The 17554-nt window shown below is 37.4% G+C and overlaps 1 protein-coding gene and 1 pseudogene across 1 annotated transcript in view; one reads left to right on the top strand and one right to left on the bottom strand.

Annotated features, from left to right (window-relative positions):
• The window catches only part of SACM1L (SAC1 like phosphatidylinositide phosphatase), a 44892-nt gene that overhangs the window by 22571 nt on the left and 4767 nt on the right, over positions 1-17554 (bottom strand). Inside the window, exons 2-5 of the mRNA XM_007505065.3 lie at positions 6183-6280; positions 3513-3587; positions 1949-2076; positions 300-449 (exon numbers count right to left, since the gene is read on the bottom strand). Of these exons, the coding sequence (XP_007505127.1) occupies positions 300-449; positions 1949-2076; positions 3513-3587; positions 6183-6280 (451 nt within the window). The remainder of the gene's footprint in view (positions 1-299; positions 450-1948; positions 2077-3512; positions 3588-6182; positions 6281-17554) is intronic.
• LOC130454277 (disks large-associated protein 4-like) lies at positions 10063-13214 on the top strand (annotated as a pseudogene).

The raw sequence follows: 17554 nt of genomic DNA, 5'->3' as shown, positions 1-17554 counted from the left end.
AGTAAATACAAGAGGTTGAGAAAGAGACATATTAAGTATGGTCATTATGTAAATATAATTATGTAGGCATTACAAAGGAAAATTGGAAGTGGTATCTTTAGCCTTTAACTCCCAGGAGGCTAAAGGATACATTACTTGTAACCTATCATTCAGTTCTGTGAAAATGGATACTAAGAAGGGTTCTCTTTTAATTGGTTACCAACATAAACATTAGACTTGGATTTCTAATTATTCCAACCGTAACTATACAGAATAAACTGATGATTACAGGAAGAATTGCTATTCAACAAGAAACTTACCCTCTCCAACAGACTCATTTCTTGAAATTCTGGACTGGTGTTGGATAACCGCTGTAAAGTATGTGTCAGATCATATGTTGTGGAAAAATAAAACCCATCCATGCTCAAGACATAGTTTATCATTGCAAGGAAGGTTTTGTTGTCCTGTAACTGAAGACAGTGAAGAACAAAATGAGTTGGTTAAAGGGCCCTCATTTAATTAGAGAATACATGAAGAAGAATATGTCTGTCAGGAGGAAGGAGGTATCTTTAAATTTTTTTTTAATTAAACCACTACTAGAGACCACTGGTAAAGAGATAGCTTGTCTTCTTTTTCTATAGAGATGGGTTAGGAAACCTCCTTTATTGATCTCAAATGTACTTTAACTCTCAAGAACAGAAAGGCCGAGTCCAGAATTTTGCCTTTAAATACATAAATAAAAATACAAATACCTGCTTCCTGCTTAGATATTTCCTCAGGTATTTAAGCTATTCTTCCTAATATAAATTTTGTATAAAATCATCTTTAATAACAGCGGGTAATATGTGTATAGGATTTTTACATACATTATTCCATCTGAGCTCCTAACAATCCTGTCTGAGGTAGGTAGTAGAGGTGCCATTTCTATTTTCCATATGAGGATGTTGAGGACCAGAGGCAGAATTCAAACTCACTGTTTTCCCTGGGTTACACTGACTCCAAATACCATACTTTCCTACTATAACCCAGCAAGAGAAGCCATGTAGAAGCAACCACAGTCAAGGCCATGGATCACTGGTAGACATGTTTACACAAGGTATAATGAAAAATACTATTACATAGATAGAGAACAAGTGTTTCTGAAAGCAAGGAGTCAGAACTATGGCACCCCCTCTCTTCAGTTTTCCTTTTGGTGAGAGCAAATGGGGTTAAGAAGAAGGGCTGGTGGTGGGTTAGCTAGGTGGCTCAATGGATTGAGAGCCAGGTCTAGAGATGGAAGGTTCTCAGCTCAAATCTGGCTTTGAATACTTCCTGTGTCATATAATTCCAATTGCCTAACCCTTACTGATCTACTGCCTTGTAATCAATATTTAATATTGATTCTAAGACAGAAAGGTTAAAAAAAGAGGGTTAGGTGGCTCCTAGTGGGACCAGATAACAGGAGCAGGCAATGTCTCATTCTAGGTTCTGTCCATACACTTGGGAAGAGAAGCACTGTATTTTTTTTTAAGCTAAAAAAAGTTTACAATTTATTATATAAAAGCTATATTTTAATAGTGATTTTTCTTTTTACAAAAACAATAACTAAGCTTTGTAATCTCAGTTCAAACAAAAATGTGATTTGGCTTAAAATAGTAGGTAAAACTAATATCAGATTAATCTGGGATGAGGATGACCTACAAGCAATTACACAGTATTTTATTATCCTTCATGGTTAGAAGCTAAGATGAATGAGTATAGGAACTTAAAAATCTACTGCTGTAAAACAAACACATGACACAAAAGTAATATAATATAATTAGGTTCTTAAAAACAATCTTAAAAAATGCCCAAAGGCTTTTTAATTTTAACTGAAGGGGATGTTTAAAAATTGATGAAAAAGCTTTAAAAAATGGCATTTTTCAACACCTTTCCTATTTCCCCAGCCTTTTAAAAGAGACAGAAAAAATGTTTTTAATTAATGGACTACCTGAATATCAGTCAAATGCAAGACAGTCTTCTTATAAGAAAGGATATCAAAATCTGTTGCTTTCCATATTACATGACTGAAAAATTCACCTACTTTCTTCTTTTTGGTAATTATGATGAGGTAACTCCCTAAAAAAACAAAGGCATATTATGAGCCATTCAAAAGGTAATTCCAAAACAGAGAAAAGCAATCGATTTTTCTTTAAAAAAAAAAGAGAGAGAAATAAGAGTCATACTAGAAAAGACACGAAAGAGAAAGAGTGTGGTAGAGGGAAGCAGGATAAAGGTCGCCTCAAAGAGGTGCCCACTGTGGGATGCTGGGTGACTCAACCTCCCAAGTACCCACAGTACTCTATGTCATGTTATGTTACAGAGCAGGAGCCACCAGTTCTGCATTGATAGTTTCCTAATCAGTAGTTCTGTATCCTGATGAAATCAATCACTGAGCCAAACTCCCACTGCCCAAAACCCAACCACACTAAAATGCGAATCAGCCATTTTGTTCATTTCAATTCCAAATGAAAAGTTCCAGCATCATTCGCAAGAAAGCACAAAATGCCCTATCTAAAGCAGCCTATTATTTGGAAAGGGCAGACTAGGAAACAGGTCTTTTCCTCCACCTTCCCACAAAGTGTGAATGGCCATTCACTTCATACAATTTATTGCCCAGACACACAGGTGTGTTTGGGAGTCCTGGCTTCAGGAACAAGAAGAACCCAAGACTTCAACTGGATGACCCAATAACTGTGTAGCAAGAGAGGCAATAAAATCCATGCACCCCCACTCTGACCCTTTCTATAATGATTTCAAAATAGTAGGTCAAACAAAGTGTTTGAGCTTGCGAATGTTATTTGTCTGCTGGCTAGGAGACAGATTTTCACTTGAACTAGATATGAGTTTGGGTGGAAGGGAAACTCTGGGTGGAAGGAAGAAAGGATTGAAATTCTTTTTCAAAATGGAAATATGCTATCGTATGTCTAGAAGGGGTTAAAAAAATAAGTCCAAGTTGCTAGGGTCACCCAGGAAAGGGATCCGAGAGTTGTAGTGGCCCCAAGTATAAACTTAAAAACTGTAGTAAATTACAAGGATGAGACAGAAGAGTTGGTTCAGCCCTTACAATGTCCACTCAGTCTTATTCTCTGTACCCATCCACCATTATACATTGAAAATTAACTTATTTTTTCATTAAGAGAAAAAAAAAATAATCTTGGGATTCACTAAAAGTTTAAAATGGACAGGCTAGGAGTTCAAAAAATCCCAATTCGGGGGCAGCTGGGTACCACTATTCTGCCTTGGAACCAATACACAGTATTGATTCTAAGATGGAAGGTAAGAGTTAAAAAAAACACACACACACACAATTCAGATTAAAATTCCAAAGATCAAGTTTTAAAGTGGAGCCTTAGATTGGCATCAGGCTCCAAGTACAGCAATCACAAATTGCTAATCTAATATGGTAAATTACTGTCGAAGGCCCATAAAGAATGCAGCATAACTATTACCTTATGATCTACTAGCAACAACTTCTACTCCTCCTCCTCTACAATCCAGCTGACTTTCCTTACCTGCCACCAGCCGAATGGTTCCCAAGATACCAAATATTTGTCTTGTAACAGCCGATGGAGGAACATCTTTCTTTACTAGAAGGAAGAAGGAGAATCTATCAGTATTCACTGTGTTACATGCTGAGATTACAAAGAAAGGTAAACTGAAGCAGGGGCAAGAGAAGGCGACCATCCACCCTAACTGACACTAAGTTTTGGTTCCAAGATAAAAGGCTGGCAAGAGGCTAGGCTAGGAGCTGCCCAGGGTCACATAGCTAAGATGTGTCGGAAACCACATTTGAACCCAGGGTCTCCTGTCAGGCCTCTCCCCCTCTCTATCCACTGAGCCAGCTAGCTGCCCCTCTTTCTACTCCTTTTAGAAGAATGGGAAGTTCACAGGTGTGCAACACTGCAAATACGACATCTCGATCAATTATCCTAATTTTTTTCTTTTCTTCCTCTTTTTATTTAAAAAAAAAAAAAAACACCAGTCTGTTTTATGGTATGGCTCTCAGGGAGATAGTAAGGCAATATAACAATCAAAGATTTCAATAAAATGTATGTAAAAAAACTAAAAATGATGAAAAGCAAAAACTGCTCCAATCCTCAAGAAGCTTATGTGTAAACAGGAATACATGTGGCACACACAGAGTGGATGGAAGGACACCCTGGAGGGGAAGGGCCTAGCAGCTGGCAAAACCAGGAAAAGCTGCACACAATGGGGATCAGGGCTGAACCTGGAAGGAAGCCAGGGATTCCAAGAAGCAGAGGTAAAGAAGGGTATCCCAGGCATGAGGACAGCCTGTGAGTGCAAAGGCATGGAAGGTGGGAGATGATACGATGTATAAGGAACAGCAAGGAAGCTGTATGTGGCTAAGGGCAGAAGGGGCCAGACTGAGAAGAGCTTTAAATGCCAATCCAAGGAATTCAATTCTGATTTGAGAGGTTACTGAGTAAGGACAGAGGTGAGGGGAACCATGGTCAGTCCTGGACTTTAGCAAAACCTCTCTGATGACAAATACTGCCTTGGTTGGGGGCACTGGGACCTCAGGATCTGATCGGAGGGGGAGGGGGAACACAGGAGGATGCGGCCATGCAGGGAGGCTGCGCGGTCACGCCGGCTTTCTCCTGGGATGTTTCCCATTCTTAGCTCTGCACACGTACACATACAAGAGTGTACTTGAGATGATGAGGAAAGGCTTCGAGACTTTCCACCCAAAGGTGGACATTGCAAACAGCGAGACTAAAGTTTGATTAACGCTTTCTAAAAGTCGAATAGGAAGCCTTGGAAGACTGTGGCTCCCTCTCCCTGGAAGTCTCCACCAAGCAAAAGCTGGATGACCATTTGGAGGACTTGCAGGAGGTTTGATTTTTTTGGTTCAGATACAGGTTGGACTAGTTGGTGTCTGGGTGGCTAGAGGCTGAAAGACTCTTATTCTTGACCTCAAATCTGGTCTTAGACACTTTCTACTTGGGTGACCCTAGGCAAGCCACTTCACCCTATTTCCCTCAGTTTCCTCATCTGGAAAATGAGCTGGAGAAGGATATGGCAAACCCCTCCAGTATCTCTGCCAAGAAAACCCCAAATGAGGTCATGAAAAGTCAGACACAAATGAACAACAAAAGTTGGTCTCTGAGGTCCCTTTCACCTCTGAGACTGTGATAATAAAAAATTGTAGTATGGAACAAATGTTTCTGTCTGATGAAAGGTTTGAAATTTAGACAGAGACTGTTCTACAAGATGTGAATAGGGATTCTGGAAGGAAATTTTAAGAGCCAATGATATTTTTCTTTATAGGAGATTTAAAATTATGTACAACATCTGTATTATGTATAGCAATTAGTCAATGTGAAAATAAATTTAATTTCCTCTATTTTTTCCTTAAAATGTCCTAAACCCTCTTATCTGAGGATATTTTGTATGTTCACACCTTCTGTAGCAATATATAGATTCCATTAATATATCCAAAAGTGTCCATAAGTCCAACTAAATATTTCATTCCTATGTATAAATTTGTCTTTCACCTTCAAGTTTTCTATTAGAAAACTTAATTTGTTAATAGATTCATAGCTTGATATAGAATCTTCTTTTTTAAATTCTACTGTCTAAATAGAAATGCTCTTTTTAAAATGTAAATTTCATAATTTTTTTTAAACTTTTAACAATAATTCTGGTTAATCTACCAATAAAATATTTGGTACATTTAAAAAGTCAGGCATTTCTTAGGCACAAGTCCAAAATATAATTGCACAGTGAAGCAAACCTGGCTCCACAAATTGTGTATAACAATGAGGCATTCCAGTGAGACTGATATTAATTTTCATTTGCTATCACCATCAATGGGTCCTAAATAATTATAAAAATATTCAAACAAATAAAAACATACTAAAATCCTATCAGCTAATTCCCTATACATGACACTGCAGGAATGGTTATCAATTATAATCATCTTCTTCATATAAGCCCAGAGGTAGCTTTTTTTAAATGATCGACTCAATAAAAAGGTACAAGCTGAAATTCTTCAACAGTACTATTATACCAAAATTATGTAATACCATGATGAAAATAAAAAACTAAAACTATATATGGCAAACTATGTGATAAGGAACCTTTAGAAAACCATCCTTATCAAACTCAAAGAGATTTGGAATTTTCCTGACTGAAACATTTTATGTAGACTCCACACATACCTGTGAGGGTCACCTCTGTGGAGACACGATCAATAACAAGCACGTCATCTACTCGATCATCACAAGGCTCTACATAAAATTTTTCTGGGGTCACATGCCTGAGGAGAAATTTAAAGCCAAGTAAGGAAAAGGAACATATTTCAGTGGGGTTTTTTTCCACAACTTTAGCAGTTAATATGAGCTTGTTTATTCTTGTTTTCATCTTTCCAAAGTCCAAACAAATGAAGATTTATGATTGGCTACAACATTGTTTCACTTAAACATTTTCTTGGGTAACTCAAGTCAACTCAGTCTCTGGCGTACTAACTGCAGACTAACTGTAACAGCATGCCTGCCTTTAACAAATATTTACTGGGTAGAAAAAACTACAGGTCCTTGAATTGTACTGGAGGCTATGTGATGATACAAAGAAGAATGGAGAGCTCCCCCATCCGATGGTGATTTACATACAGGTGTCCAACTCAAATAGAAATGGAAGCCTGAAGGCCCCATATTGTCTGAGAAAACCACAAATTAATATTGTATTGCATTATATTTTTATTTATTTTGTTAAACATTTCCCAATTACATGTTCAATCTGGTTCCTACAGTGCTCAGGAAGTAATGAGTTTGATATATATCTGATTTATGACTAAGGCAGATAAGACATTTACCCAAATTAATTTAATACAGAACAATGTGAAAGGGGCACTGATAAGAAATGCTTCAGAGAAGAGGTCCAGCTACATAAGATAAGAAAAGTCTTCAAAGGATGTCTTGAACTGGGCTTTAGCAGATGATTTAAACAAGATCACCAAGGTGGGAAATGTTTGGACATATGATAGACTCTTAATGGCAGGTGAAAAAAGTTTGGCTTACTAGCTGTGCACATGGTTTACCTAATTCTTCCAAGAGTTAGTTTTTCTATCTGTAAAATGAGATGTTAGGTCTACACAATGTCCAAGGTCCCTTCTAGTTTTGACAATACATGATTTTAAGGTTTTGTTCATGGCTGTTTGAAGGTTTCTGAGCAACTTATGTGGGGGACAAGGTGACGAAGGTAGGAAAGGAGGTGGTGTAGTGTGGTATCATCAAAGCTATGCTTTAAGAAGTTTAACTTGGCAGCAGTACACATATGAATTGGAAGATGGCAGCAGGATGACCAGTTGGGAGTCTACTATAGTAATGAGTTTATTGCTGAATACATTTCTAGACTTATAATCATGTCCAACATTAGCATGTCAAGGTTCCATAATTTTGTTGGTGAGGTAACTTCCACCAATGACATATTAAAACATCTACAATTGGGTAGGCTTAGTCTTACAGAGCTTCTTGAGGCCCACAGATCATTTGCCCAGGGTTAATAAGGTATTAAAAGTCAAAGGGCAACGCTTGAACTTAGTTTTCTTGACTATAACTTCAGAACTCTATTTATTACAGTTTTAATATAAATTAAAACAAATATTAGCCTAAGTAAAATACAAATTAAGAAAGTAAATGCAAAAAAATTACTACAAAACAAAAACAAATATGAGATTTTCAATAAATATTTAAGTACAATTTAACTATATTACATTTTTTCATAAGGTAGTAAGGATTAAAGATACTTCAAATTGTCCAAAGATACTCCCCTCCCTTTACACTAACCTTATGACAACTTATGATTGCATAATATATTTTGTGTAAGCATAAATTTCATTGAGTCAGCCAATCAGATCAGGTATTACTACACACATATAAGGCAGAGTAAAGCAACAAAACAAATAATATTGCCTCAAAAAGCTCATAAAGAACAAACACAGAAAAAAACCAGGAGAACATTTTGGAAAGGAATGTCTCCAGACCTGGTAGAACTGCAGCTGCTTTCACTTTTTAAAGTACATTTGAGATGAGATTTATCCTTCACCCCTATACGAGTAACAAAAAAAAAAAACCTTTAAAATTCCCAAATCCTCTATAATAATAGTACCAGATATAGCAAATATCTTGCCATATTACATCAGGAAAAGCCATCTGGAGGAGCTTTCAGACTGTAATGTGTACTTTGTTATACCGCACTGCACAATTTGTACGGTGAAGGCATCTAAGTGGCTCCAATTGGTTGTGTGAATCAACGGTTTGTTTGACATCAGATGAAAACAAAACCAGTTCTGGGTGTTTGTACACATTTGTACGCTTACCCATCTACAATGCCCTGAGAACACAGACTGTATCGTTCTTATCTTCAAATCCAACAACTAGCATAGTACCTTGCCCCAAACACAGGTGCTTAATAAAATGTTGAAGACGCTAACACTCATTTTTCCCAATGTAAACAGACATGTAAGTAACAGACATTCAGGGAGGAGCCTGCTCTGGCTCCGCCCCCACCTGCACCACCAAGTCAGTTCTTTTATGCTGGACACTCATTTCCTGGCCCCTGCATTCACCTAAGCTGTCCCCACACCTGAAATGTAATGCCTCCCACCTCTGCCTTTAAGAATTCTTATCTTCTCAAGTGATGCAGTCACTCACTCCCAAGTTAAGTTTTCCTCATGCCCCATCCATTCTCAAATTGCCTTGAACATACTGCTCTGTGTACATGTGGTATACTTCTAGAAGAATATAAACTTTTTAAGAAGGATTATTTCTTTTTTTTCTTTGTTATCTCTAGCTCCTAAAATAGCGAACAGCATATGGTAGGTTTTTGGAAGTATAAAATAAATAGAGAAACAAAAACAAATTACATATGTTCTGAACAAAAAAAAATACTAATGCTTCCAAGTCAACAAGAAAGATCAAAAATCAGCTAACTTTATAAAGCTTACCTACTCTGGGCCAAACACTGTGCTAAATGTTTTACAAATATAATTTCATTTGATCCTCATACCGATCCTGCCAGATAGTAGTAATTATCTCCACTTTACAGATAGGGAAACTGAGGAAAAATAGAGGTTAAGTGATTTGCCCAGGATCATACAACTAGGGAGTGTCTAGGGCCACATTTGAACTCAGGTCTTCCTGACTCCAGGTTCAGCACTCTATCTACCTACCTTCCCCCTCCCTCCTTCTCCAGCTCCCTATTCCACAATGCCCTCCAAGTGTTCAAGTGAAAGGAAGAGCCAGTGATGAGGCAAAACTTAATTGTTGTCTTATTTTAAGAAATTGCCACAGCCACTCCAAAAGTCAGCAACTACCACCTTGATCAGTCAGCAGCCATCAACACTGAGGGAAGACCCTGAACTCACAAAAAGATTACAACTTACTGAAAGTTCAGATGACTGGTTAAAAATGTTTAGAACCAAAGTGTTTTTGTAAATTAAGGTATACTGTTGCTGTTGTTCCATTGTGTCTAACTATTTGTTGACCCCATTTGGGGTTTCCTTGACAAAGATACTGGAATGTTTGCCAATTCCTTCTCCAGCTAATTTTATAGACAAGGAAACTGAGACAAATAGGATGAAGAAACTTGCCCAGGGTCACACAGCTAGTGTCTGAGGCCACTTTTGAAGTCAGGAACATGTAAATTCCCAATTAAGGTATGTACAGTACATTGTTTTTTTTAAGAAATAACACTAATGTCCATGTAATAGATTTCAGTAGAAGGTAAACCTAATCTATATGCACCGGGAAAGCAAAATTTTCGTGATTTGCTTTACTGTGCTATTTACTTTACTGCAGAAGTCTGGAACTAAACCTGCACTATTGCTGAGGTGTGTCTGTACATATATATAAACATACACAGCATAAATACAAAATGAATAAATGCAAATATTCATAAGGTCGTAAACACCAGGCGGTCTTAGAGGGCATCAGCACCTGGAAAGACTCCGAGCAGAATCCAGGGCTTGAGTCAAGTTCTGTCTTAGAGGAAGATTGGGATGGGACCACAAAGGTTTAGAAAGAACACAAGGCATTCATGATGGCCAGCCAGGGCAAGGCCCTGAGACCATCGCGAGCAACAGAGAGGACCAGTTGGTCAAGATCCTAAAGTACAGGAAGAAGTACAACGTCTCACGAGGCTAGAAGTGTGAGCTGGGCCCAGATTGTGAAGGATGTCCAAAACAAACCTGGAGTTCATAAATAAGATTCATAATCACCCAAGAGTTTGCTCTTACTGCCTGTGGAGAAGTTGAATGAATAAAGAATATCTAAGGTCTGGCCCATGATATGCCCTTGAGAGGACAGGCCATACAGTTCACCCAGCGAGCATTGAACATATAGGAGAATATGACCAAGCTGGGTCCAGAATAGAGCAGGAAGAGGCTGGAAAGCCTTTATGAAATTGCTTATTATTTTTTTAAAAAGAGATTTTTATTTTACATGCAATATAAAATGTATAAATAAAATATAAAATTGTATTTATTATAAAAATACAACATTTATGCTAAAGTCAATATTAACATATCATCAGGTATGTACAAAATCTCAAGTGTGGAGTTATACACGTTCTTTTTTACAAAATAATTGAACTTTAGGTAGAACCATAGATGTAGAAAATTAAAATTCCATGGAAAGAATATTGCTCTCATTAAAACAAATCTGACATTTCTATGAATCACTTTTGCATAATTAACAAATCTGATTATATTCTATGAATCATTTTGTATAAATAACTATACAGTAATCCTTTTAACTAGAAGGCACAGATGAGTTAATTTTCCAGATAAATGAAGTATCCCTCCAACCAAATACTAAAACATTCAATTTAATAAATTTTATGGCAATACTTCTAAATGTTATATATATTCCTGCCTTCTTCAACTATATGTAGTGAACATTGCTAGCCTGTTCTTGCACCAGCCTTTGCAAACATCCATGACTGTACTACTCTGTAATAAAATGGTGCCCCCAACATGGACAGTTAGGCTTCAGGAAAGCTTTCAACTTCCTTCTAATTTATACTGATGCTTCTCCTAGACCATTTGATTCTGCACACAATTCTAAGCCAATAAACACTGAGGAGCACAGTCACCAATTAAATTAAAAGAAACAAGGAAGCAGGTTCAGTGATGCCTGAGGTCTCTGTTCTGTACTTTCAGGTTCTTTGGGGGTTTCTGGTGGTTGAACAGAGTTCAATAAAGGGTTGTTCCCCTGTGTTGGGTGTGATTACTTTATCTTTTGAGAAGATTATTTTAAAATAACCAGAAATCAATTTCTATTAGACTTTTGTTCAAAGAATTCCAGAAAATAATGCTCAGGCAAGGGCTGCTTAAAGCTCAGTAAGATGTCATGTTTCCTTTCAGAAGTCTGAACGCTGTTGGCTGCTATAGATAAGAATACCTAAACTCTTAATCACAAAACTTAATATGTTGTTGGTATTTGAAGCTGATTAACTAGAAATTGGGCTCTTATAAAGACAAGCATTGGGTTACTTGACTGTTGCATTCCAAAATTTGCCTATAAAGTAAATTTCTGAAAAGTGAATAATCAATCCTACACTTCTATTTTCACTATAAATAAAAATCATACACAGCTCTGTCTCTATAGTGGGGGGAAATTCCCTAACAAACTTGTTCTGGCAAAGTTCCCTGCTTGGAACAAAGTGTTTTCTTCTGGCAGCTGAAGCCTTCACCTCCCACTCCTTTGGCTTGCAAAAGTAGCATTGGCTACTCTCTAGTTCCTTTCTCCTTTCAGATAACAGGAATTATTCTTATCCTGCACTATCCCCAGCTCCTCACTCACAGTAATCTCTTACCTTTTTCTTCCATGCATAGTATTTGCAAATGTTAACACAACTAGGATACCTGTTACACTTTGCCCATCAATGTGCAGTAGATTCCTTTCCAGAAAAGCACACTCCTGCCCCTATAAATTCTATAAATTCTGCTTAGTAGCCTAGAATCATGGAACTTGCTTTGCTAGCTTTATAAAAGCAATCTAATTCTTGTTTCAGGTCATATTATGCTAGGGAATATAAGGGGAATATATTTATTACAAAAGGAAAGACTAATAGATGCCAAGTTTAAATGTTAGTTTGAAAAAATCCCTCTTGGTGGGCTTTTCATAAATTCTTTTTCCCAATTTTAAAAGTACACTCACAAGGGGCAGCTGGGTGACTCGGTGGATTGAGAGCCAGGCCCAGAGCTGGGAAATCCTGGATTCAAATCTGGCTTCAGACACTTCCTAGCAACGTGACCCTTAGATGAGTCACTTAACCCCCATTGCCTAACCCTCACCTTTCTTCTGCCTTAGAACCAATCTTTAGTATTGATTCTAGGACAGAAGGTAAGGGTTTAAAAAAATAAAATAAAGTATGCTCACTTTAAAAGGCTTATCAATCTTTTTTTTTAATTGTCAAAAAATGATGGTTACTAAATGCCATGTTAAAGAGCATAAAAATGATTTAATATCGGTTAAGGTCAAAGGAAAACAGAGGCAAGATTATATGGAAGTAGAAAGTCATGGAAAAAATACCCACACATCAGATCACAGACATAACCAGGCAGGGAGTACCAAGCCTTCAAGACTTCCTCAACTTCCCCAGCTGGCCACTGGCTGGAGACTTAATCTAGCTCTCCCCCAGAGCTTTCCCCACCTGGGGTCCACTGGAGAGAAGGCTCCAGGTTTCTGAAGTTACTCCAGGCAGAGGTTAGAAGGATGGTGCTATCATATGGACAAGGAGGTCAAAGAGAACAGTGTCTTTGAAGAAGTCTTAAGGAAAGTCCTCAGTGCTGCTGGCAGTGCCTAGCTATTGATTTCTCTGAAATTCCATCAGTTCTGGGGTCTTTGTGACCAAAAATTGAACTCTGGCTTCAACTCCAGGCCCAAAGCCCAGAACTCAGCTGGGTTTGAGGACCTGTTGAAGCTGCTCACCTAAGACATCATTTTGAAGTTTGGTGAGTTATATCTCCTTAAAGCAAATAGCTGGCAGCTAGTAAACTCAGCCCCTCCACCTTTCAGAAGAAAGAAGAAAAGAAAGCACTCCGTCCTGTGCCCAAAGTCAAGACTCAACAGGTCTGAGTCGGGACAAGGCCTTAAGACTCTGAAGACAAGTAGCAATAGGAAGCTAGAAAGCATCTCCCCGCCATCAAGAAAGCCTCATCAGTGCAGGCAACCAGAGGGCAGGAATAGCACTGAGATCTATGTCCCAGATAGTCTTTGAGCCAACAAAACAGGAGAGGGAAAAAATCTACTCAATTTTTAAATCAGTGAAAAGCAAATTAATTACTCCCCCGTCCCCCAAAAAAGTACAGAACAAGAATATATACTTAATTTTGCATTAAAAATTACATTCCTACTTTATAAAAATTAGTAATTCATAGTTATTCTATTGTGTAGGACAAGCTCTTTCCACTATACTCCACTGCCCCTCCTAGAGAATTCACCCCTTCCAAAATAAAAATGATTGGATTTTATAATTGCTGTACCAAAAAACAAGATTTTGTTGGGGGGGGTTATAAGATGTTAATTAATAAATCCAATATTTAGCATAGCATTTGTGCATGATATGTATGTATGTATATATATATGTACATATATATATAAATATTTTTACTGCAATATTTTGCTACAAACCTTTCATTTATTAAAATGGTATAAACAGTCTACCATGGGAGGCAGAGCTGCTATTTCTAGTATGATGACAGTTCTGGCTGACCCAACCACAATTTGTTCCTTAATGCCTCCTCCTGAGGTCATCTGAGGGGAGAAGTGCTAGCCTTCAATGAGAGGGAAAACTTCATGTAGGTCTAAGTGTCATTATTTCTATTTTTTAATAAATGTGTTTCAAATTTTTTTTCATAAATCCTTAATGACTTTTTTCTTCTATAGGATAAATTTTCCCTTTACAAGAAGATAATTCAAACACTTTCCATCCTAAATATTAAGAACATCTCACAAAAAAAGAATGTCAGTATGACATAAAGACAATTTAAAAGACTATCAGAAAAGTGTGCCCAGGGGAAAAAAAAAAAGCTTACATTAAAAAAAATTAAAAAATAAAAACTTGGTTCAAATCTGGCCTCAGACACTTCCTAGCTGTGAGATCCTAGGTAAGTCAATTAACCCCATTGCCTAGCCCTTACCACTCTTTTGCCTTGGAACCAATACAATATTGATTCTAAGATGGAAGGTATGGGTTAAAAAAAAATTTATGAAACAAAATCTATATTGTTCTACTGCATAAAGCATAGAAGACACTGCACAAATGTTTATTGATTAGAGAGAATAAAGCTTACTTATTTTTAAATTTTTTATTTTTATTTTAAATTTATTTCATATATTTTATTATATGTTTCATATATATTATATACATATATGTAATATATTATTTATATTTTTATATTTGTTGTATTGTTTTTATTATTCTACAAAATTCATATAACTATAAATTTATAATTTTATAATGAACTACAATTCTTAAGAAGTTCACTCTTTTGTCATTCAAGTGGAAAATAAACAGCTTTTGCCACCATTCTCCTAATCTAAACTTTGCTGCTGTGGCTGTACACTTATACTGGGAACACAAACACCATGGTTTCATGGCTCCCTCTGGAAGAATTATGAAATGCTCAGATAATATAAGAAAAGAGAATAAATGAAAGCGTGATCATAGGCTGAAATGGGAAGGTCATGGATTGAAAACTTCTAACTTAAGAACCAAATTGGTCTGAAATTGATTTCAAAGCAAGATGCTCCCCTATCCTGGAAGCCAGGTATACCACAACCAGGCATATACTTCAAGGATATCTAAGACAGAAGGGAAAGACACATTTAACTCAACAAATACTCATGGCAACTGTTTTTGTAATAGTAAAGAGCTGAAGGGAAAGTGGTAGTTCATCAGCTGGGCAAGGGCTGGACAAACTGTAACTGTATGCTGTGGCACCAAAAGAGAAAAAAGCAAATCTGAAGAATTCAAAGAAACTGGAGAAGACCTGTATGAATCAGTGCAGAGCTGGGAGAACAATTCAGACAATAATCACAGTACTTCAACAAGAAAATAAATCGAACTCTGGCCACCAGTGACTGGCTGGCTGGAGGCACACTTTCCGCCACTTTGAGAGGAACAGACAGCCTAGGAGTTTGAAATGCAGCACTCATTTTCAGGTGGAGCCAAGGCAGCTGATCTTCTTTGTTTCATGGGAAGGCTCTGGTGGGGGAAGGGAGTGAATCAGTAGGAAGTGAGATGAGGACAAAACATCTCAAAAGCTTACTTATAAGAGCAACTCAATAGTGATTAATCAATTAATTCCACTGATAAAATCATGTCATTTTCTGATAATGAACCTTTGACAGCAGTGAGGACTTTAGTGGCAAGAAATTTTTTTTGGAAGTCTTCAGCAGAACACCAGGCAGCATCTTCACAGGGATTGCTTTACAGAATGATGGCTAAAGGCTAGGCTAGAAGTGCTGCTATTCTCAAGGCTCTTCATTTGAGTCCCTGAGATGCTGCCATCAGGGTAAAGGGGAGAATCCTGGAGATCTGACTTGCTTGACACATGCCACTTCCTTTCTCTCCCTCTGGATGCCCTCCCAGGCTAGCTTGCAAACCCTGTCGGTGGTAGCTAGTCAGAAGCTGGTGGAGATCATTAGCCCTTTCTCCATGAGGAGTAACACCACCTTGGATTATCTTCAAAAGATACTAAATATTAAATTATACTGTTTAGCTTTTGAGGATCATTGTCCAGAAATGATCAAAAATATTATAAGGAATACAAAAACTGAGATTAGTATAAAACACTTCAGGATGTTGCGAAGAAACTAAAATGTGTTACTGCCTAATAATGGATGTAATAGTTCTGATCCATTTTGCAAGAGTATTCAAGTTGTCTGCAACAGCAAATAAATTTCTAATCCAGTCATTTATAGATGATGAAACTGAGGCCCACAGAAATTACTTACTCAAAGATACAAATAGTAAGAGTCGGGGTGAGGATTTGAACCTAGGTCCTCTTGTACCAAGTCCAGTTCTTTCTTCACTGCCCCACAGCACCTTTTCAGTCATTAACTGCTAACCCTTAAGAAAAGCAATCTATTTCATTTCAATACAAACCCTGAGCATTGTTTTTATATAAGACATGGTTTTTATAATTTGGTAACAGCATCAATCTCAAACTTTTCTACTGTGCAATTATATTCCCATTTATTTCAGGCAGAATTGTGACAGCTGCCATCTTCCCAGTTCAGCAAAGCCATAAGGACCCTATATAGCATTCATTATCTATATCTAGTTTATATATTATACTTTTATGCAAATTACAAAAAAATTTTTGATGAAAAAAGTTTACTTAAAAGTCTTCCATGAAGGGCAGCTGGGTAGCTCAGTGGGTTGAGAGCCAGGCCTACAGATGGAAAATCCTAGGTTCAAATCTGGCCTCAGACATTTCCTAGCTGTGTGACCCTAAGCAAGTCACTTGACCCCCATTGCCTAGCCCTTACCACTTTTCTGCCTTGGAACCAATACACAATATTGGTTCTAAGTTGGAAGGTAAGGGCTTTAAAAAAAAGTCTTCCATGAAAAAGTGAACCAATGTCTGAGTTATTAATTTATGTGATAAAATGCCCCAAACTACTACCAAAAAAAAGTCTGCATCATCACAGAAGTTTCATCTCAAATTCATCAAACTGGCATGATGGATAGTTAATCAATGTTAGAGGGAGTACAGGAAGAGGATAATCACCGACTATAAAATTGAAAATTCAGCCATTTCTAATTGTTCCAAGTATCCTGGAAACAATTTGAGATTATGTGAAAAGTTATAAAAGTGGTCATAACCTTTGACTTAAAAATCTCACTACCAGACAGATATCCCAAGAGGTCAAAGACAGAAAGTGTAATATTTATCACAAACTGTCAGTCTTATTTCCTTTCCACAAAAGAAAAGTCACAAAATATTCCTAATAGCACAGTTTGTGGTAGCAAACAATTTGGGACACCCACTGATTAGGGAGGGACTAAGCAAAATGCAGCATATGCAAGGAATAGGGTAATCCAATATCTTGGGAAATAACAAAAAAATTGGAGAATGCAAGACCTAATCACAGAGAAGAAAGTAGATTGAGGAGAATAAAATACACAATGACTAGGATAATATAAACAATTTTAAAGGCACCTGAAGCCAGGTTAAATAGTGACCATCTTGGTGCCAAAGGCTAGATGATGAGACACATCTTTTTTCTAGTTAGAGAAGTGAGGAGACAGAGGTTGTGGAATGAGACATATATGGTCAGATAAAATCCCTGCATCAACTGTTTTTTCTTCACAGTTTTCCTCTGTTACGAGGGGTGTCCCGAGGAGAGTGGGTTACGGGACACAGGGGGCTACTGGCACTGGCCCTTCCATAGACTAGCCTTGTCAAGTTGGGGCAGGGGAAGGGAAGGTTCCTAGTGGTTCCAGCCACTGTTGGTGCCGGTTCTTTTAGTAGCCTTACTTATTCACACATGCCAAAATAAATGATGTTAGCGGTACA

Source organism: Monodelphis domestica, chromosome 5 (genome assembly GCF_027887165.1).
Source record: "Monodelphis domestica isolate mMonDom1 chromosome 5, mMonDom1.pri, whole genome shotgun sequence".
Taxonomy (NCBI): Eukaryota; Metazoa; Chordata; class Mammalia; order Didelphimorphia; family Didelphidae; genus Monodelphis; species Monodelphis domestica.
Note: the sequence above shows the minus strand (reverse complement) of the source record. Positions and strands in the feature narration are given on the sequence as shown.